Source organism: Coregonus lavaretus, assembly GCF_964263955.1.
Source record: "Coregonus lavaretus genome assembly, chromosome: 5".
In the NCBI taxonomy this organism is placed as follows: Eukaryota; Metazoa; Chordata; class Actinopteri; order Salmoniformes; family Salmonidae; genus Coregonus; species Coregonus lavaretus.
In genome coordinates this window covers 45,342,390-45,365,400 of record NC_139992.1, presented here as the reverse complement: position 1 = coordinate 45,365,400, position 23,011 = coordinate 45,342,390, and the positions used below count along the sequence as shown (strand labels likewise).

The following is a 23,011-nucleotide window of genomic DNA, read 5'->3' as shown; positions in this document are numbered from 1 at the left end:
TCTTTGCTCATGACAGAAATACTTCACAGTTCACACACAGGGGCAAACTACATGATCTTGCTGTTATTCATCAGGAGTGTGTGCAGAGCGACAGAAATGAGAAGCCAATTGTTTGACGATGCATTCAACCCCATTTTAGTGTTGAAATTTGCGTCAAATTTGATGTTATTTGGTTATGATTTGGTTATGAATGAATTATACTGATATTTTCTGGATATTAGAGAGGACATTAATAAGGCCATCTGCTCCTATAGCGCGTATACTTTCTCTGTTGTGAAGTTGTTGTTGAAAGCAACCCCTGTCATCTGTACAGCTGCCGCTACAAGGGGGGTTTGGGTTCTCGCCCCATGGTATTCCGTGTTTAAAGCTGTGCACACAAGCAAAACTTCACACACACAGGCACACACACACACACACGAAGACCCACAAAAACTTTAGTGAGCACACACACGCATGCACGCACTTACACACACACACACACACACACTCACACACACACACACACACACACACACACAAACACACACACACACACACACACACACACACTCACACTTACACACACACACACACTCACACTCACACTCAGTACAATGAATGCAGCATGGCTTTGACCCGTCTAAACTGCCTTAATTGCTCATGTTGTTGAAGCTTGGGAAGACTGCTGGCTTTGTTCCCCGCTTGTACAGGATTGGTGAGTTTCCGTGGTTACTGACAGATCTGATTTGCAAGAGCCAATGAGGGGGTAAAAAACAAGTTCAGGGGAGAGGGCCTTGTGCAAGTGTGAGGGGTATACTAGTCTACCCGTTCAGCTCCTACAGCTCCACTCAGCTTGTCTCGTCTCTCAGCTTGTCTTCTATACTCGTCTTCTACATACAGCAGTCTTCATTGGATACATACAAGTAGTTTCAGTATAAGAAGAGTGATATGAATGTTATAGTTTATCCATAGAATGAATTACAATACTTTTATGTTCATAAAGAGAGAATACTTTTTGTTCACTTAAAGGGACTACTTCTGTGTTTTCTTAAAACTGGAATGTGAAAGGATTTTTGCTGCTTAAAAGTAGCTTTTGGTATTTGATTTATTCACTGGAAGGTGTTGGTGTCTGCTGGCTGTCTAAACAAGGTGTATGCACACCTTAAAGGCTGCTGAGGCATGGGCATAGATGGAGTTCAGTCAAAGGAAGAGGGGGATGAGGTGAAGGAGAAGGAGAAGAAAGAAGATAAAGTGATCCACCTGAGAAGGACGATAGGTCTGCTTCCGGCTATCTCCTTCATCATCGGTACCGTGGTGGGCAGCGGCATCTTCATTGCACCAAAAGGGGTTCTGATGAACAGTGGTAGTGTGGGGCTGTCACTGGTGGTGTGGGCACTGTGTGGGGTCCTCTCGACCTTTGGTAAGTACCAACTGTCATTTTAAAAGAGGTAGTGGGTACCTATGAAGGCAGGAGGTGTATAATTGTGATGTTTGAGAGTGGCAGTTGCTAACATAATATCCGTCCTGAAACATTTTTATTAAGAATTCACACATCAGGTTGATTCAGTATTGTTAAAGGTCCAATGCAGCCATTTTTATCTCAATATCAAATAATTTCTTGGTAACAATTAAGTACCATACTGTGATTGTTTATATACAAAAAGAGCTTCTTAGCAAAAAGCAATTTCTGACTCTGTCTGGGAGAGGTCTGAATGAGGAGCCTAATTGGAGGAGCCTAATGGGAGGGATATGTAACCTGAAAACTAGTTGTTATTGGCAGAGAGGTATATTATTGTTATTGGTCTATTAACTTATACTGCCTGGTGATGTCGACAGGCAGGCCAAAACTCCACCCATGCAAAACGAGCTGACATTTCTGGCAGTCTTTTCAAACAGCTCTTACACCACTAAAAGGGCATTATCATCATTTTCCAATTTTCACAGTATTTTTCCAACCTCATAGTGTGGAAATATATATAAAACACTGGTAAATCACGTTGTTGACTGCACTGCCCCTTCAATTCACAGGCAGCACACAACATTCACTCCCCAAATGGAAGTGTAGGCTACCCCAGAAGTGTAATCTAGTACTTTCTGTATTTTCTTTGGCAGTAAACTGTGCTGGATGTATTCACTTAGCTGAATCATCTGGCCAGGGTCCACAATCCTCTGGTATTTGCACATGCGATCAACCTTTGCACCTAAAAAGTAACTTTCACTTATCTTATTTAATTAAGATAACAGTTCCCTGTACAGGTTATTGTCATACATGCCTCCACTATTACTTGTATCATTAACACACATTAACAATGTTTACTATTAAACTGATGGTTTAACATACAGATATAGGATCTTAATTTGAGCCAGTTTGCTACAGCAGGAAAAGGAGCCTGCAGGAACAGGAAATATGAATTATTATGTAGATTATAATTAATGGCCATTTTTGTAGGGGTTGATGCATTTTTCATTAGGGCAAATCAAGTCTGAAATTTCTTAGTGGAAATTACAAACTTTAGAAACCTTTTTAAACCTCAAATACACTACAAGTTTGCATTTCCTGCTGTGCAGGAAAATTCTCAGCAACAAAAGTGATCAAATTAAGATCTGTACTATTCATAAAGACTGTTTATAGGGTAATATCATATGGCTGACCAAATAAACAGATCAAAAGAGTAGCATGGGCTGAAAGCAGGGGGTGGATGTCTGGCTGATATTTTCCAAGTTTTCCCCCAGTTTTTAACTTTATTATACCACAGTTATAAGCACAGCTATAACTAATGATATGCACGGAATTATGAATATTTAAAAAAATCAGTTTCCTGAATGTATAGAGATACTGATACAATATAAAATATCCCAGCCCACTGAGCAAAAACGTGTTGAATCAACATTGTTTCAACATCATTTCAACCAACAAATTCAATGTGATGACGTTGAGTCAACATGGAAAACTGACTATATTTGAAAAAAGTAATCAACATAAGGGAATTTAGTATTTTTTTCACCCAACTTTTCACCTAAATCCAAAGACATGGTGACATTTTTTGTTGATTTCGCGTTGAATTCACGTTAGTTGACAACTCAACCAAATCAAAACTAGACGTTGAACTGACGCCTGTGCCCTGTGGGAGATGTGTCATCTGTCTCTGTCCTTTGTCCAGGGGCCTTGTGCTATGCTGAGCTGGGAACCACTTTTACAAAGTCAGGGGGCCACTACACCTATCTGCTGGAGACATTAGGACCCTTGCCTGCGTTCCTGCGACTCTGGGCAGAGTTTTTATTTATCAGGTCAGCAGCCTGTATCTCTGTGTCTCTTTTCATACACTCTTAGAATAGTTTAGGAGACAGTATAGTTTAGTACAAGTTTGTCTAATGCTTTTACTGTACTCCATGTGGACTGTAAAGGCCAGCTGTAGCCTCCTACGTGTCCCTGGCGTTTGGACGCTATGTGGTGGAACCCTTTTTCAGCCCTTGTGCTCCTCCCACAGCACTGATTAAACTGGTCAGCATCCTTGGAGTGAGTGAGTGACAAAATACAATCGATATGACTTTGTGAATTGTATGATTACTATGGAACGCTATTTCAACTAGGCCTATCTTCCCCCTCTCCCTGTAGCATTTGTGGTGGCGATAAACTGCTGGAGTGTGACCCTGGCCTCTCGCACCCAGGTCACACTGACATTCATCAAGATGTTTGCCCTGGTCCTAATCATCGTTCCTGGCATCATGGCATTAGCCAGAGGTGGGGTAGTGGTTTTGGTATAGTAACATGATACATGATACAAACAATATACCCAGGACCCTATTCAATCAAACCTGCTAACTCGTCTTTCTCTCTCCCCTCTCTAGGACAGACAGAGAACTTCCAGAATGGCTTTGAGATTGATACACTAACACTGGATAAGCTACCATTGGCCTTTTATTCTGGTCTATATGCCTATGGTGGATGGTAAGCAGTGCACAAGAAAATCAAATGTCATACCATTGTTGTGTTATCCATAAAGAACTGTTAACTGTTAAATGGACATCTTTTACTTTCTTTGCAGGTTTTATCTGAATTTTGTCACAGAGGAGGTCATTAACCCAAATAGGTATTTAAAAAAAAAATGTAACGATGTGATTGACCATTTATTTCCACACAAAAAAATCAAGTACCCTCATGTCTGTGTTTGTATACTCTATTTTGTCAGAAACATCCCACTGGCAATCATCTTCTCCATGGTGACGGTGACTGTGTGCTACGTTCTTGTCAACGTGGCCTATTACACCATGATGACAGCAGAGGAGCTTCTTGTGTCTGACGCGGTGGCTGTGGTCAGTACTGTGGCATCAGATGGTCAAAGCCAAGAGAAGAAAAATAACTACATGTGAAATGAACTGCATGTCAGCCTAATATATGCTGTCTGTTTATCGCAGACGTTTGCCAACCGTGCTCTTCACGGCTTGGCCTCTGTGATTCCTTTACTGGTTGCTGTATCCTGTCTTGGGGCGCTGAACGGTGGCTTCTTTGGAGCACCCAGGTAATTAAGCTGCACTCTTGTAATTCAGAAACGTGCACCTTGATGTACGCTTGGCTGGTTCTATTCACGAGACGTCTGTCTGTCCGTGGTGCAGGATGCTGTTCGTGGGGGCCAGGGAGGGACACTGGCCAGTCCTCTTCTCAATGATCCACATCCGTAGAAACACGCCTCTGCCTGCTGTGCTGCTGCTGGTATAGTCTAATACTACTGCCCATAGTCTACCTTGTCAACCCTATTAGAGTCCCTTTATAGACATCTGTATTGTGGGGATGTCCTTATTGGGTTGATGAGGTAGGTCTATGCTTTCATGGTCCAGTTGAGATGTTTGTGTTGTCCTTCCTGCAGTATCCGTTGGTGGTAGTGATGGTGGCCAGAGGAGAGATCTTCCAGCTGATCAACTTTGCTTCCTTCTCTCGGTGGCTCTTCATTGCCATGGCGACCATGGGGATGCTCATCCATCGCTACCGCTTCCCCCTCCACCCAAGACCCTTCAAGGTTGCTATGACTACTATAATTAACTTATGTCACTTGTTTGGTACTTACTAGTTGGCTGTTTCTTGACAGTTTACCTATGGTTTTATTCCTATGATCAGCTCATAATTATATTCTGTCTACTAGGTGCCACTAGCCATCGCAGTCACCTTCACAGTGGTGTGCTTCTTCATCGTTGGGCTGTCTCTGTACTCAGACCCCTGGAACACAGGGGGCAGCTGTGCTCTCACCCTATCTGGAGTCCCTGTCTACTACCTGACCGTCCACCACTCACGCCTGCCCACCAGATGGAGAAAGATCTTCAGTGAGTGACACACCCTTATCATGCCACTATAATGCCATTGTCATCATACTGAATTACTGATAGCAGAAATGTCAGGTGAGGGTGGTGTTGTGGGGGATAGTAATGGCTGTTGCGAGTCACTGAAGGGACTGTCTCTCTATTCTCCAGACTACTGCAGTAAGCAGCTTCAGATATTGCTGGAGGTGGCTCAGCAGGAAGTCCAGACCTACTGAAGACACCTCTTCACTCACACTGACCAGACAGACACCCATTGCTGTGCCCTCCATATTGTATATGGATGTGAATACCAAGGCATGTTAGTTAGATTAGGAAAATAATGAGCTGTTAACTCTACAACACTGACGATTTTTTGTTTTGGTTTACTTGAATTAAGGAGGTGTACTTTTTACGCTTTGAATACGAGATAGTTTTGTGTGGATTATTTACATTTAAATGACGTTCATCAACAAATGTTGACATACTGGTATTTGGTACTTAAATAAAACAAGAGAAACTGTATTATTATTCATTTATTAAATGTACATAGGATTCATAAAAGACATGGTTGTCTTAAAACATCCTAAATTGGCAGATTTACCCATGTCAGCTTTTCCCCAAACCTTGCTCTGGGGTCTGCTGTACTGGTCGTGTGATAAATACTGAACAAGAATGTAAAAGTTATTGTATATTATGTGGTGTTCATGCCTCTTCCAGTTTATCATACTTTCAATTATTATAGGGGCCAAGAAACCCAAGACTGTGTGAATCTAGTCAAAGTTAAGACCATTCAAACATCTAAACCCAACCCCAACAATGTTAAAAGGAGCAGCAGTCACCGGGTTTCATTGTACAGTCAGCACACTCACCCAAAAAGAGAAAAGGCACATTAAACATTTAAAAGACACCAACTGTAAAAATATGAAGCCAAGTCAATCACCAGCAATCCCATGTCATGATATTAAACACTAGCAAGGAGACAGGATGCTACTCAAACTTTAACCTGAATGTGTCCACCACTGCTAACAAAGGAACTGAGAATAACTGTAGAAAGCCATACATCGTTTAGAATTGTTCATATAAAAATGATGCAGTCTTCCTCTCCCATAACAAAGTAACAATTGTGACCCTTTCATCAAGAAAAAACTCATGCATTAAATGTTTAATCTTCGAGCCAAAAAACTTCCAATGACAATTCAAACATACATTTGTTTTATTCTAATATTTCCTTTCTACACATAGACGGAGTAAGATAGGAATAGATGACATCACCATACTACTTTTACATAGTTAATCACTCACTACTACCAGTCTTAACAAGTTCACAAAGCAGATTGGACATTGATGTGTCATACCCAGAATAAATTACAAAAGTGCACTAGAGTAAGTGTTGACTTGGTCAATCAAAAATGGCATCTCCTTTGGCTGTAGACAGTCCTTGTTGTTAGTCATTTTATTACTTTCCCTCATTGGTGGTTGATCATCTGTACGTCCTTTTAGAGATCCAATCAAATGGAGACTCCCTCACTTTCAGAGGCACCAGGTCTTATATTCTAGCATGGTAGTGTCGGTCTCACTGGATAGTTAGATAAATCATCAATGTATACATTTACATTTGAAAGAGCAAAACATATTACAAAATGTGCAAATTAAACATACATATTATATGTAGGCTACACACATCAACATACAACTCAGACATACTTTTCTGTTCTCTAGCAGTTCCTTGAAGACTATCATGGGAGGCAGTGAATTGTTATCAAAATATGGTAGCTTAAGCTTGTGGCATGAAACAACCAAGCGAGAGAAAAAAGGAGTGGAAGAAGACAGGTTAGTAGAGACAAATTCAACCAATGACAAAGGAAAAATCTAAGAAAGAAAACTCCCACATTTACAGATTGGAAGACGATATGTGAGCAGCTTGGGTAATGATGAGACTATGTCATCCTTCTCATCTAGCAAAGAACTTGGAAAGGGTCGCGCTCTCTGCTCGGCAGTGGCTACTTGAGTTCAGGAATGAGCTGAGACCAGCTGATGTTCCCCATACCCAGATCATCATCCTCCAGGCCAGAGAAGCTGATATCCACTAAGATTTTGCTCAGGCTGTCATTCATGGTGTCCAGGACCAGGCCCTCCGTAAGGGAGCGGTTGGCTGTGGAGGGACCCCCGATCTGGAGCTCTCTGGAGCAGCCCTGCAGACGCTCTGGCCCCGGGGAGTAGGTGTCGGTGGGGCCAGCCGCGGATGAGGAACGTGCCGAGGTGAGCAGCTCGCGAGGGGAGTTGAACAAGGGCAGGTCCTTAAAGGGAGTGCTACTGAAGCTGAAGGGGGTGTGGTCATGGTGGTGCGGGGTGAAGCTGGGGCCTGGGGTGCGGATGGGGCTGAAGTCCAGCATGCCACCTCTCTCCTTGCCCAGCGGGGTCACCCTCCAGGGCTCTAGCAGCACAGTGGGTGGCTTGCTGGGGGTGGAGGAGGCTGGGTGGCTGCTCTTGATGGGGGTCTTGAAAGAGTACTCCCTGCAGGGGCTGTTATGCTCCGGCCGGGGGTCGAGCTCGGCGTCCTGGAACGCGGAGCCGTCGGAGGCCAGGCCCGAGTCGAAGAAGGTGCTGTCGGGGAAGAGGAGCACGGGCTCCTCGTTGGAAGGTAGGACGAGGCGCTGCTTGCGACGGGAGCTGCTGACTTCCCTCCTGGCGTTGGTCAGAACAGCCCTAGGGGTAACGGGGGTCAGGGGCACACAGACCTGCTCCTCCTTCATCTCCTCAATGGGAGGAGCATACAGCATCACTGTGGAGGCATCACTGTACGTAACCTGCCAAACACAGTCACAACATGTATTCATTTAATAATTATAGGGAATCAAGTAACCTCCCGGCACTTCACAATAAAAAGGTCTGGGTGATGGTGAGACTTTACCTTAGGAGCTATACGGACCCTCTTGCCCCCTCCTGAGGAGCTAGATTTCTGCTGGAGGGCAGAGAGAGGGAGCTGTGTGGACGAGGACAGGAAGAGTGACTGGGTGAAAGGCAGCTGGATGGGGACTAGGTAGGAGTCTGCACGAGGAAGAAGGGGCTTCATCTTCCTCTCTGAACATATGGAAGAGAGAAAAAAAAAGTCATGAGGCAACAGCTACACATCAATAATTTCCAACTCTCCAAGGTTTGGTAATCGGCCAGCTGCTTGTTTCCCCCCACGTTTTTCACTCACTCACCAGGGGCACCGCCAGATGTTTTCTTGATTTCAGGAGCAATTCTCTTCTGTTGCTGCAGGAGACAATTGAGACATTAACTTCTTATTCACAACAGAGCTATTCTAATCTAAATGGTCCCTTTGTCTTCTCAAAGTCAACATATGAAGACAGCATGAGTTAGACCTGTGTAGGAAAAGTTACTGACTATGTACGGTGGTCCTGTGATGTCTGCCTCTCTCTGCCTACACCTCGCATCTCTTCCCTGAAATTAAATGTCAGCTTAATGAGCTAAACAAGAGCAGATGGAAAGCATGTCCTGTCCTCCCTGACTGACTGCTCTGACGACTGCCCCAGAGGAAAAGGGTAAAACAATCTTACGTGTTGGTCATAGACCTGCATGGTCCGAGGCGAGATGGAAGTTGGATCAGACTCAGTCTGTGGGGGTGGGGTGGAAAATTGGTCAAAAGGGACAGAGTTATCATAAAGATAAGAATCAAAAAGTAGATTGCAGAGTTAGACAGTTATATGCAGGGATTTGTCATTTTGTGGAGTCCCATAGAGTTGTGATTGGCTGGTGACAAAATATGACTTAGAACAGAAAAAGTGGGTAACATGCTGACCTTGTAAACCTGGTCAAGAGTAAGGCAGCGATTGGCCTCTGGGCGGATGGTCCAGTAGGAGACCTTGCCATCTTGTGTCGTCTCACGGATGAACATGTCATGCAAGGAGAGATTGTGGCGGATAGAATTCTGGCAGAGGAGCATAGACAATATCAAACTAAGAGGATGTGGCTTATGGCATTGGCAATTATACAAGTTTTTGTTGGGTAATTAAGGGGTATTTTTCTGCTTCTATTTTAACTATTACAGTGGCACCAATAAAATCTTTATCTGTGACCAAGGGCTTATTGTGGCTGTTTACCTTCCAGCCTGGCTTGGCCACCTTTCTGAAATATGGAAAGTGGTCCTCAATCCAAGTGTAGATCTCTTTCAATGTCATCCTCCTGCTCTTCTTACTGTTGATGGCAAACTGAATCATCGCCATGTATGAGTAGGGTGGTCTCTCTGACAAGGGGTCTTTGACAACCCTGTGTGCTTCCATTCGCTCACTTTGTGCCTGTGTGCAAAACAGAACAAAAGAGAGGTTGGTTTTGTTTGGCCCATTTAGACACTACTCCTTTAAGACTCAACAAATGCAGCAAGCATGCAGCACTAATATCACACTTGAGTGCAACACTGTTGAAACATACTAGATAAAAGTATAACATGTCGTCGGTGACACCCTCCTTGAGCATCACTGCTTACGTACGTCCGTTGACAATCACACTGAGATACTAAAAGAGGAGACAAACCTGGAGAATCTGTTGGCAAGCATCATGATTCTCTTTGTTCGCAGCTTTCTTAGCAGGATCTGGTCCAAGACTGTCTGTATTCATCCTCCCAAGCCACTGAATGTTAGTAAGGCTGTCATCTAGTGGACTGCAATCAAGGTCCCTATTCACTGTGAAATAATAAAAACTGTGCGCATCAACAATGTTCATCATCAAACAGTTAAACAACACCTGAAAAGTGGAGGGTCATGTCACTCAAAATCATGAAAGCAAATAAACGTACATGGTTTAATTGTAGTTAAAGTCTTAGTATCCTGTAGGCAGTCCATTGTTGTTGCTTTCTCTGTGACAAGAGCTATGCTACTCCTACCAGAGCTGCGACCTCCCATATAGGTAGATTGACAGAAAGAATCTGCACCATCCTTGATACAGCCGCCACCACTTAGAAGGATGAATTTGTTTGGTCCTTGAGAGCCACACTCCTTCCCCTTGGCAGTGAGGGCCCCAATTACACTCTGAAGGTCTGCAGTTTTGGGGATGACAACCACTTGTGTGCCAGGCATAGTGGGATGGTCCATGATACGGATGCCATCAGGAAAACACTGGCCAACTGAGGGTTTGGATGTGGATGCTTCCTTGTGCCTTAGTCCATCTGGCTCATCAATTGAGCCATCAAGTGCTGGTTCATTTCCCTGGAAAGGCAGCTTCCTCCTCTTGAGGATCAGGGGCCTTCTTGGGCTCTGTCTCATTCTGCTCAGATTACAGAGGCTGGCCCTTTGACTTCACTTGATGTCTGAAGAGATAACAGGTAACGTTAAAGTTAGAAGGTAACATTATTCAAGTTAGAATGCAACGTTACAGCCACAACGACATTTGCCCTGGGGCAGAAAACGCTGTTTAGGTTAGAACTATAAATGGCTAAATGATAGCAAAACTGAGCTGATGACAACGTTCTACCTGAGTTGATGGGCTGCAACTAAGCAAGCAAGACTGTCGGTGCAAAAGTAGTTAGTTCAAAAATTATCCAAGGTTCTTTTGATAGGCAAATGAAAGTAGCGTTAGCTAGCAAGCGTAACCTGGTAACGCAGAATTAAATGTATATCGGATATTGATCACATCATGAACTGTTGTTTTCCATAGTTGTGCTGACGTAACTCTAGTACTGTAACTTGCTAACCTAACTCTAATATATTTGTATTTATAGCAATAAATAAATAAAAAATTGCCAGCTAATTGTTAGCTAGCTAGCTAGCTAACGATTTTAGAATAGAAATACCAGTCTTTCAAATATCAGCTAACGTTATGGTTATGACGCACCGTCTTCTAGAACATGATGCTGTTAGCTAAATTAGCTAGCAACTAATCCACTGGGTTATAGTTAGCTAGCTAACACCCAAAGAATGTAAAAAAAATATTCCCATAACTAGCTAATAGCTAGTTATCTAGCTAGCTGTAGTAGTTAGCGAGTCGCGTGTTTAGTTTGCCAGTTAGCTGCTAACGTTAGCAACTTTAACCAAGTTGAAAACAACAAACCTTCATATTATGATGATGCAATGCGCTTTTGTCCTGGGTTACTTGACTCCTTAATTAATCAATGACAATAATCGAAAATTAAATTTGACAGGTAGTTTGTAGATGTAATATACTAGGCATAGCTCCACTTCCTTTCATTCAGTGTGAAAGGGAATGGGATTTTGAATTTTGGCGCAGTATTTGCGATTCCGGTTATGTGACCTTTGCATATCCAATGGGCTGAAGCCAGTGGATGTGAAAACCAATCAGCGTTAACCATTATGTTAACCATTATGTTAACCAGGAAGAGTTGAGAAGGACAGCGAAGAAAAGCGATTGCCAAATGTTTGTCCTTTCTGATTCTGACATTATTTCTTCAAAACATTGATAGCTAGCTGCTTCTGGCATGCAATATACACCCAGGTACGTAGTGTGATATAAGCTGCATGGCTTACTGTGTTCATGGAAGGGTACTTCACTCTGTTGTGTTATTTTGTGTTTGTAGTTAACAAGCTAGTAGTTAACCCAAGGCAAGTTATAGGCTATAGCGTTATAACGTTGCATATGCCAACTCTGTTTCATACAGCATTCCTTTGCTGCGTCATGTTATATTTCACCTTCTCTTGATCCCACCAGCTCCTCAGCCATGATCTCTGATGCCCCGTAAAACAAGAAAAAAAGATTTGCCAAACTCACAGAAGCCGCCTCTGTTGTTTTTTGAGCCACCACTTGATGGCGCCAGATACCACACCGTGCCTCAAGTGAGAGGCGCACTCAATCCCAAGTCTTTTCTGTTTGAGGAGCAACGACAGAGCAGCAGCACAGCCTGTTGTTCTTGGGTAATCACAGTTTATCATCATACACATCAGCAGTTATCATAATCAATCATATGTTTTTAATTTAATTATTTACTATCTTCTGAACGTTGTCCGTTCAAACCATAGACTATAAATAATGTATAACAAACATGTTCAAAGATGTCTCATCTCTCTCTGTCACTCAATTTCAGGTGAGTCCACAGTTTGATCAACTACCGCCCCCTGCACCCAGAGGAAGGCGAGGGAGGAAGAAGTGCCTCTCTGCAACAAGCATTCTTGACAGGAGTTCTCAATTATCCAGAAAAAGTAGTGTTTGCAAGTTCCAATCCTTATCCTTTCAGAGAAGGTCAACCGCCCAAGTTCTCCATCAAAAGCATGCATGTGGAAAGAAAGCTGTAGAATATGCTGTTGGGGCCCATGAGGATCAGCAGGGCTTGCAAGTGCATAAGATCGGTTCTCTAAGTACCGAGTACCTAAGTAACCAAGATGAAACGGAGACACCAAAACTGAGAACTTCTCTCAGGAAAGGGACAGCTGAGAGGAGAGGGTTGTCAGAGGTAACACCTGAAGGTGCAGCATCAACCTCCAGCAGATGTGTGGAACCCCTTAGAACGTCAGTTGCCAGACATGACACGAGCCCAGCGTCATGCTCTGCTTGGACTCCTGCCTCAGTAACACACCATACCCCAGGAACGGACAATGTCTTCTCCCCACCTGATGTAGAGACTCCAGAGTTACACCATGATGGTAGTTCCTCCTCTATCTCCTTTCTTCGCCTCCTGTTGCCTGTGTCACAGCCGTTGACCCCGCCACACACCGTGACTTCAGAGATTTTAGCAACAGACACCCCAGAGAGGGACTATGGAGTCAAGGTTACATGGAGGAGGAGGAAAGGGTTGATGAGGTTGCTGAGGGACCGAGGTCAACTTACAAGTGCTGAGGCACTGATTAGCATCTAATCAACTTAACTGTAAATGTTGACATTTTATTATCATGTTCTGCAATTAACACTGAATTGTAGTTAACATTGTAGTTAACACCACATTAATAAATTGGTCCACTGATTGAAAGTGATATGTTGCAATGACCATAATATTATTGAGTCCTCTTAATTGTTTTGCTGCTCAGGTTAACTTGGCATGTTGTCCATGTGCAGTTGGTAGTTCAGCGCCCGTTATGGATGTGGCTCTATCTAGCTTCTTGTTTTCTTTGTACCCTGGGTCCACATTAAATCTTTTTTGAAATATAGGTTGTTTTTCAATTGAACATACACTACCAGTCAAAAGTTTTAGAACACCTACTCATTCAAGGGTTTTTCTTTATTTTTACAATTTTCTACATTGTATAATAATAGTGAAGACATCAAAACTATGAAATAAGACATGGAATCATGTAGTAACCAAAAAAGTGTTAAACAAATCAAAATATATTTTATATTTGAGATTCTTCAAATTGCCACCCTTTGCCTTGATGACAGCGTTGCACACGCTTAGCATTCTCTCAACCAGCTTCATAAGGTAGTCACCTGGAATGCATTTCAATTAACAGGTGTGCCTTCTTAAATGTTAATTTGTGTAATTTATTTCCTTCTTAATGTGATTGAGCCAATCAGTTGTGTTGTGACAAGGTAGGGATGGTATACAGAAGATAGCCCTATTTGGTAAAAGACCAAGTCCATATTATGGCAAGAACAGCTCAAATAAGCAAAGAGAAACAACAGTCCATCATTACTTTAAGACATGAAGGTCAGTCAATACTGAACATTTCAAGAACTTTGAAAGTTTCTTCAAGTGCAGTCGCAAAAACCATAAAGTGCTACGATGAAACTGGCTCTTATGAGGACCGCCACAGGAATGGAAGACCCAGAGTTACCTCTGCTGCAGAGGATAAGTTCATTAGTGTTACTAGCCTCAGAAATTGCAGCCCAAATAAATGCTTCATAGAGATCAAGTAACAGACACATCTCAACATCAACTGTTCAGAGGAGACTGTGAATCAGGCCTTCATGGTCGAATTGCTGCAAATAAACCACTACTAAAGGACACCAATAAGAAGAAGAGACTTGCTTGGGCCAAGAAACACGAGCAAAAATTGTGGAAATTTGTCCTTTAGTCTGGAGCCAAATTGGAGATTTTTGGTTCCAACCGCAGTGTCTTTGTGAGACGTGGTGTGTATTTCCCATCGTAAAGCATGGAGGAGGAGGTGTTATGGTGTGGGGGTGCTTTGCTGGTGACACTGTGATTTATTTACAATTAAATGCACACTTAACCAGCATGGCTACCACAGCATTCTGCAGCGATACGCCATCCGATCTGGTTTGGGCTTAGTGGGACTATCATTTGTTTTTCAACAGGACAATGACCAACACCTCCAGGCTCTCCAAGAAGGAGAGTGATGGAGTGCTGCATCAGATGACCTGGCCTCCACAATCCCCCGACCTCAACCAAATTGAGATGGTTTGGGATGAGTTGGACCGCAGAGTGAAGGAAAAGCAGCCAACAAGTGCTCAGAATATGTGGGAACTCCTTCAAGACTGTTGGAAAAGCATTCCAGGTGAAGCTGGTTGAGAGAATGCCAAGAGTTTGCAAAGCTGTCATGAAGGCAAAGGGTGGCTATTTGAAGAATTTCAAATATAAAATACACTTTTTTGGTTACTACATGATTCCATATGTGTTATTTCATAGTTTGATGTCTTCACTATTATTCTACAATGTAGAAAATAGTAAAAATTAAGAAAAACCCTTGAATGAGTAGGTGTTCTAAAACTTTTGACCGGTAGTGTACATGCATAATGAGTACCCATTGTGAGATTTACAATACTGTAGTATCTTTTGTATAAATAGAGGGGTCTATTTACTAGCTACATTTGTGGTAACATGGAATGCAGAAGCAAAGAAATCTGTCCAATCACTCAAGTCTATATAATCTGCCATCCAATAGCATAGTCCGTTGTATTCATATGCGGTAACTAGGGCTGTGGTGAACAATTCTACAAGCGTGTCAAGGAAAGTGGTCTGCTGCACCAGGAGGCCACCACCAGCTGGGGATCCATAGCAACCGTGGATAAACATGAGTTACTACAGCATAAGGTAACTAATATATATATATAGTTCTTTGCCCATGATATCATGTAGTAATGCAGTGTCAAAATTGGATGGGTGAAGTATGTCTGGTGGTGGTGCGCGAGACTAGTCTTTCACTTAACTTTTTCAGAAGGCACTGTTGCTCGAGAAGACTATGATGCTAGTTTGGCAAATGTTAACCTAGCTAGTTAACGTTTCTTGCTTGCCTGAAGATAGCAAGCTCTGTGAAGAGACTAGAGCAGAGGCAGGGTGATGAATCAACAATAGAAGATAACACCAAGCACAAACTAAAATACATATTTTTCACAACTTGAAATGTAGCTAGCTATTCAATTTTTCTTGTCAATAATCAAGCAGAGTTAAACGCTTATAATTAACCATTTGGGCATCATTTTAACACGAAAAGGAAGCGTGAGCTGGTCAGTGAATTGTAGCTAGGAAAACTACATTGATTGCTAGCTAGCTAGCGTGCTTGTTAACAGTAAAACAGAAAGCACACAATTCGTCATGGATTGCTCGTGAACTTTTTGATTAATGTTTTGTAACGGGAATGGGTTGGACATTTTATTATTTTAACTTGCTAGCTAGCTATAACGTTCCATCTGAAAAATGCAAATATGTCCAAATTGCATGAACATGCACGTTGACAACGACGCTATAACGATGTTATAAACAGCCCATCTGGCTAGGCTCAAGCCTTAAATCTTTTGGGTTGCTAACGTTACATTATTGCGTCACAAAAGCCATCAGATGGGGAATATATTACACTAGATTTCTCGAGTTACTGTGGCTTTGTCATAGGAGCTTGCACCATTGTCCTTGGAGACGGCACCGCAGCTTGCTAGAAAATACAATATTGGGGCCTATGAGGGGGGCAATCTCGGCAACATCACTCTGCACGGTCACCACCAAATAAGTCTCCCCAAACGGAAGAAGTGACAGGATGAACAACGTCAACAAAAGCAGGTGAATCAAGCTAATGTCATAGCATGATGATGGTATGGAACTGTGTTGAGGCCTAACATGAGACAGACAATCCGATGTTGAATAGGGTGTTGGATGGTTCAGTTCATGGATGTTTTAGTTCATGGTTAATGATGTGGTAGTTATGTGATAGGCTACATGGAGGCAATAGACACATGACAATGTGTCAGTCAGAGTATGATTCTTATTTAACACTATCTCAACCCGTCATCATAACAGAATCAGCTGGCATAAACAAAGTCATGACAGTTTGTCATCAAAATGGGTGCTAGTATAACACCCTTAGCTGATCAAAAGAACATTGTGTCATAATAACAGGGTCATAAATAGTATAACGTTTATGACCCTGTTATTATGACAAAACAATATTATTTTGATCAGCTAAGGGTGTTATGCTAGCACCCACAAGTGAAATCCCCTGCATTGCTTTTGCAACCTCATTTCACCCTGTGAAACTGAATTTCATTTAGGGATTCTTACTGTTTATTTCACTAGCAAACGTTTTCCTTATGCTGTGCATTCCTGGTCAAAATAATGACATTCCACCCTTATATGATTGTGGGTTGGAATGTAGGATGGCTGAATGTTATGTGACTATCTGGAGGCAATAGAGAATTCCACAGTCTTTGGTTTTTAAAGCGTGCCCACGAATGTTGCATTACCATTGCACCCACAACAAACAACATTATTGGCTATTCCCATTGTGACATCAATGCACACTGGAAAATGGCTCAGGAAAATTAATAGGCAAACATGTTGACACAAGACATGCAGTGTTTCCTCTAGGATTTCCACCCAACATTTTAGAGGCCCTCTTGGATGCTGAGACAAAATGTTGCAGTTTTAAAGCTAATTTCCTACAATTCTACACATTTTGCCATGGGGATGAGATAACATTTACAGTTTTAAAGTAACTGGCCAGTGAAAATCTAACTTTAAAAAGTTTATATTCTGTTAACTCATACCCAAATAATGTTGTTGACTCGTCCTATACTCATATTTGTGGCCAAAGCATAAATTGGAGAAAAAACACATCAAAAACCCCACCTCAAACTTGTATCTCAAACTCAAAAAATGAGCTGGCCAATCAGTGGTCTACTTGTATTATTATTTTTAATGACCGGTATACGCCCACACCATTCTTTTGTTGGGGTACGCCCAAACCATTCCAACACAGAAAAGCTGCTGTGCATACTTAATTAAACATTTTTGGAAGGAAAACAATTGTACTCATATTGTAATTAATTATAGGTCATATTTCATATTAATCTGGAAACACTGGACAGGCAAATTTCCTGCAATTCTACACATTTTGCCATGGCTTATGCTGTGTTCTTATGCTATCTGAGTGACTCAAACATAACAAAATCAATGGAGGCCCCATGCTAGTTCTCAAAGATGATCTTATATAAAAAATATATAGCCTCATTATCTTTTCTACATACTTTATATCTGGTTTTAGTCATTTAAGTTTACACTGAAAACGTTTTATGAATATAGGGGAAACACTGACATGACATGCCTCTCCCTGTCTCCTCCTACACTAAAGCTTCTCAATCAGTTTCAGAACTGAGGGCACTGGGCTTAATGTAATGGCTTGTCTGAGGGAAGTCAACTCTCCCTATGGTCCGTCAACACTCCTATTGATGTCTGTTTGATGTCTGTGCATTAGGACTGTGCTGACCAGAGGTGCCCTGAGAGCAGAGCATGTTGCTGTGTGCGTAGGAGGTTACCGTAAGCTCTGCAGAGAGTGAAATCCATAGGTCCATTTTTACCCTGAGAGGAGATTAAAATCAGAGAGCAGTTCCCACCCTTTCCTGTTCAAATGTGGACTATGATTATTTGATGTAATCTGCTTGAGTTCCACACCATATACTGTTGTAGTTCAAGGAGCACTTCAAAATGGGTAGGCACGCCGCACTAGGCAGGCAGGAACAAAACCATGGGTAGTCTGAAAAAATAAACAGAATTGTCTGCAGTGTTTCAAAGTCTCTTCAAGGATGTCTGTTTTATCTTTCTTTCTCTTTTTAGAAAGTTAGACCCCAGGCCATCAGTAGGTTATAGCTAGGGGCTAAGAACAGTGAGGTGACGTCATTGTGATGGGAACTAGGAACTATGTGCATGTGTAGTCTTTCAGAGGATGTGTGTGGAGGATTAGTGTGAGGAACAGACATGTAGCCTGGGCAGGGTTTCCGTTAGGAAAATTTGGCGCCAGACAACGTGAACGGCAAGATTTTAATTTACCGGATGTTTGAGAAATTTACCGGACATCCATATGCATTGGGTGTGTAACATATTAGGGAGTCATCCCATGGCGCTCAAAAGCACATTTAGATTATTGTAATTCATTTTAGCAGAATAGAAATTAGCCTGTAAAGTTGTAATAAAATAAAGTTCAATGATGTTCTTATACCAACATGAAAGGTTTTATCGAAAAGCAAAACATTCCCCATTGGGTCTTCGTTGCTGCTATAAATCATAAATGAATGTCATTAAAAACATTTTTTTTGTTTTGTTGCCTAGATGAACAAGTCGCCTACACAGTAATAAACTTCTAAATATAATATTTGTATAATATATTTTGTGAACAACCTGTCCTATAGGCTATTTGTATGAACATTTAAATTAATAAATAACAAACCACAGCTGGTTTCAAATACAATCTAGGCCTCTAATTTAATTTAGCCAAGGCATGAACATTTTAATTAGGCCTAATAACAAAACATGGCTGTCTATTGACACCAGAGCCGGCCCGCCTCACTCCCCATTCCAGCTGCCATTCAGCACCACAGCAGTGGAAAGAGGCCATTCTAGGCGGCCACAAAATGAACAAATTATAAAACTGATGTTGGACAATCAAATTCGATATGTAAATAAACAAAATTAGTTAAGGCTGGTTCATTGAGAGAAAGCTTATTTTACAATGCTCCTGTAAAACGAAGCCCGCGCCATGCATTTATAAAAGCACTTCTTTCCAAAGCTCAATGTTTCGTTTCAAAGTGCTACTGAATAAGCTCAACTGAAATGCACGAATAGTGTATGATACACATCATTATTCTACTCTAGTCTATCAATCCATTCCAAATCTATATAGGCCTGACCTACTATACAGTGGGGAAAAAAAGTATTTAGTCAGCCACCAATTGTGCAAGTTCTCCCACTTAAAAAGATGAGAGAGGCCTGTAATTTTCATCATAGGTACACGTCAACTATGACAGACAAATTGAGAAAAAAGAATCCAGAAAATCACATTGTAGGATTTTTTATTAATTTATTTGCAAATTATGGTGGAAAATAAGTATTTGGTCACCTACAAACAAGCAAGATTTCTGTCTCTCACAGACCTGTAACTTCTTCTTTAAGAGGCCCCTCTGTCCTCCACTCGTTACCTGTATTAATGGCACCTGTTTGAACTTGTTATCAGTATAAAAGACACCTGTCCACAACCTCAAACAGTCACACTCCAAACTCCACTATGGCCAAGACCAAAGAGCTGTCAAAGGACACCAGAAACAAAATTGTAGACCTGCACCAGGCTGGGAAGACTGAATCTGCAATAGGTAAGCAGCTTGGTTTGAAGAAATCAACTGTGGGAGCAATTATTAGGAAATGGAAGACATACAAGACCACTGATAATCTCCCTCGATCTGGGGCTCCACGCAAGATCTCACCCCGTGGGGTCAAAATGATCACAAGAACGGTGAGCAAAAATCCCAGAACCACACGGGGGAACCTAGTGAATGACCTGCAGAGAGCTGGGACCAAAGTAACAAAGCCTACCATCAGTAACACACTACGCCGCCAGGGACTCAAATCCTGCAGTGCAAGATGTGTCCCCCTGCTTAAGCCAGTACATGTCCAGGCCCGTCTGAAGTTTGCTAGAGTGCATTTGGATGATCCAGAAGAGGATTGGGAGAATGTCATATGGTCAGATGAAACCAAAATATAACTTTTTTGGTAAAAACTCATCTCGTCGTGTTTGGAGGACAAAGAATGCTGAGTTGCATCCAAAGAACACCATACCTACGGTGAAGCATGGGGGTGGAAACATCATGCTTTGGGGCTGTTTTTCTGCAAAGGGACCAGGACGACTGATCCGTGTAAAGGAAAGAATGAATGGGGCCATGTATCGTGAGATTTTGAGTGAAAACCTCCTTCCATCAGCAAGGGCATTGAAGATGAAACGTGGCTGGGTCTTTCAGCATGACAATGATCCCAAACACACCGCCCGGGCAACGAAGGAGTGGCTTCGTAAGAAGCATTTCAAGGTCCTGGAGTGGCCTAGCCAGTCTCCAGATCTCAACCCCATAGAAAATCTTTGGAGGGAGTTGAAAGTCCGTGTTGCCCAGCGACAGCCCCAAAACATCACTGCTCTAGAGGAGATCTGCATGGAGGAATTGGCCAAAATACCAGCAACAGTGTGTGAAAACCTTGTGAAGACTTACAGAAAACGTTTGACCTGTGTCATTGCCAACAAAGGGTATATAACAAAGTATTGAGAAACTTTTGTTATTGACCAAATACTTATTTTCCACCATAATTTGCAAATAAATTCATTAAAAATCCTACAATGTGATTTTCTGGATTTTTTTTCTCATTTTGTCTGTCATAGTTGACGTGTACCTATGATGAAAATTACAGGCCTCTCTCATCTTTTTAAGTGGGAGAACTTGCACAATTGGTGGCTGACTAAATACTTTTTTCCCCCACTGTACATGTTGATCTTGCCTAGGGAAGCAGCAGAACTGCTAGGACTGGGCCTGACGAACACAATAATTTGCCTCTAATTTACTTGCGTTTGTGGCGGACCTTGGCTTGCTCAAAGTGAGCCGTTGCTGTTGGGAAGTCAAAACTGTCCAACTCCTTGGAGCAGCTTGATGCACATCAGCCTCGTTACTTTGTCCTCAAGAAGGTGTGATCTTAAGGCCGTCTTTACTCTGATTTGGAGCAAGAATCCCCTCTCGATGGGCACTCTGGAAACAGGGATAATCAACACAATCTTCGCCAATTTTGCCCAGTAGGGGTACACTTATCTGAAGTCCCTTGTGAGGACCTCGCGCCTTTAACTTGAGTTAAAATATAAACACAACCAACACTACTGTCCCAGCAGCTTGAGGATTTATTATAGAAACACACTGACACTAATGTCCAAGCAGCTTGAGGATTTGTTATAGAAACACACTGACACTAATGTCCCAGCAGCTTGAGGATTTATTAGCCTATGAAGTATATTTGCCTTTGAAGTTGGAGCACATCGACTGGTATCTCCATCAATGAATAAAAAGCATTATTTTGCAATAGATTATTCAAAAAAAAATCCGGACAATTTGTCCGGTAACAATTGTATTTATTCGCTTTTCATTTTCTTTTATTTGGGGCCGAAAGCCACCATTTACCGGCTAATGGAAACCTGGGGTTTGGCAGGCAAAAACAACATACCAGGTTCGCCACCATGTCCAAACCCCCCCCACCCAGACACTGTTTGTTTGTGTCCAGCAGTCATGCACACAGATGGCACAGCTGCAAGGTCTCATCAGAGAGGAAACAAGGGAGTTTTAAATCCTGGCATGTAAAACATCTCACCTATCTCTCAAGCCCTTTCCAGCGACTCCAGCCGTGCGCCGACACCGGCCTCGGGGACGGCCAAGTGGACGCGGAGCAGGGCGAGTCGGATGACGACTGTGGAAATCCCTCAACATGGAGGGATCTAGGATATCCCTCCTAGGGACCCAGCACCGTTCCTCCGGGACGTACCCCTCCCACTCCACGAGATACTGCAGGCCCCCCACCCGACGCCTCGAATCCAAGATGGAACGGACTGAGTACACCGGTGCACCCTTGATGTCCAGTGGGGGCGGAGGAACGTCCCGTACCTCAGACTCCTGGAGTGGACCAGCTACTACCGGCCTGAGGAGAGACACATGGAACGAGGGGTTAATACGGTAATTAGGAGGAAGCAGTAACCTGAGAATGAGGGGAAAACTCTGGAAATACAACATATATACACATATGTGCAACAGGGAGCTCTGGGTGAGTCGGGTGCCTACTCACCTGAAACGGTCCACCAGTGCTCTGCCTGCTGCCTCGACTCCTTAAAGACCCTCCCCAGCACCGACCAGCAGTGTATCCTCTGCGGCCATAGTTGGTGCAGGGGACGGCCCCTCTACCGGTCTCCCTAAGAGCAGCACCTCCGAGCTCCATTTTTCAATTTTTTTTATTTATTTCACCTTTATTTAACCAGGTAAACCAGTTGAGAACAAGTTCTCATTTACAACTGCGACCTGGCCAAGATAAAGCAGAGCAGTGCGATAAAAACAACAACACAGAGTTACATATGGGGTAAAGCAAAACAAAGTCAAAAATACAACAGAAATACATATATATACAGTGTGTGCAAATGTAGCAAGTTATGGAGGTAAGGCAATAAATAGGCTATAGTGCAAAATAATTACAATTAGTATTAACACTGGAATGATAGATGTGCAAGAGATGATGTGCAAATAGAGATACTGGGGTACAAATGAGCAAAATAAATAACAATATAGGGATGAGGTAGTTGGGCGGGCTAATTTCAGATGGGCTGTGTACAGGTGCAGTGATCGGTAAGGTGCTCTGACAACTGATGCTTAAAGTTAGTGAGGGAGATAAGTGTCTCCAGCTTCAGAGATTTTTGCAATTTGTTCCAGTCATTGGCAGCAGAGAACTGGAAGGAATGGCGGCCAAAGGAGGTGTTGATGACCAGTGAGATATACCTGCTGGAGCGCAGACTACGGGTGGGTGTTGCTATGGTGACCAATGAGCTAAGATAAGGCGGGGATTTGCCTAGCA

At 42.5% G+C, this 23,011-nt stretch overlaps 4 protein-coding genes across 5 annotated transcripts in view; 3 read left to right on the top strand and 1 right to left on the bottom strand.

Moving 5' to 3' along the window:
• Positions 1–820: 820 nt before the first annotated feature.
• Positions 821–5,793, top strand: LOC311129504 (cystine/glutamate transporter-like). Its single transcript, XM_084161800.1, has 12 exons — positions 821–1,399; positions 3,141–3,267; positions 3,385–3,500; positions 3,596–3,721; positions 3,829–3,928; positions 4,026–4,070; positions 4,170–4,293; positions 4,396–4,499; positions 4,594–4,690; positions 4,845–4,994; positions 5,118–5,295; positions 5,443–5,793. The coding sequence occupies exons 1-12, from the start codon at positions 1,159–1,161 to the stop codon at positions 5,505–5,507; spliced, it is 1,473 nt and encodes a 490-aa protein (XP_084017926.1). The 5' UTR covers positions 821–1,158; the 3' UTR covers positions 5,508–5,793.
• A 1,475-nt stretch (positions 5,794–7,268) lies between these two features.
• On the bottom strand, positions 7,269–11,376 carry LOC311129476 (forkhead box protein M1-like). Its single transcript, XM_084161767.1, has 9 exons — positions 11,320–11,376; positions 10,070–10,579; positions 9,808–9,956; positions 9,378–9,572; positions 9,077–9,205; positions 8,835–8,891; positions 8,478–8,529; positions 8,183–8,352; positions 7,269–8,078 (listed from the first exon to the last, which is right to left on the bottom strand). The coding sequence occupies exons 2-9, from the start codon at positions 10,533–10,535 to the stop codon at positions 7,272–7,274; spliced, it is 2,025 nt and encodes a 674-aa protein (XP_084017893.1). The 5' UTR covers positions 10,536–10,579; positions 11,320–11,376; the 3' UTR covers positions 7,269–7,271.
• A 252-nt stretch (positions 11,377–11,628) lies between these two features.
• On the top strand, positions 11,629–13,357 carry LOC311129399 (uncharacterized protein). The gene is made up of 3 exons (XM_084161683.1): positions 11,629–11,721; positions 11,935–12,137; positions 12,308–13,357. The coding sequence occupies exons 2-3, from the start codon at positions 11,955–11,957 to the stop codon at positions 13,073–13,075; spliced, it is 951 nt and encodes a 316-aa protein (XP_084017809.1). The 5' UTR covers positions 11,629–11,721; positions 11,935–11,954; the 3' UTR covers positions 13,076–13,357.
• A 1,729-nt stretch (positions 13,358–15,086) lies between these two features.
• The window catches only part of LOC311129114 (tubby-related protein 3-like), a 50,363-nt gene continuing 42,438 nt past the window's right edge, over positions 15,087–23,011 (top strand). Inside the window, exon 1 of one of the 2 annotated variants that reach the window (XM_084161397.1) lies at positions 15,087–15,205. In XM_084161397.1, coding sequence (XP_084017523.1) covers positions 15,186–15,205 — 20 coding nt within the window. In that variant the 5' untranslated portion in view covers positions 15,087–15,185. The remainder of the gene's footprint in view (positions 15,206–23,011) is intronic. The other variant, XM_084161398.1, reaches the window with a different exon arrangement.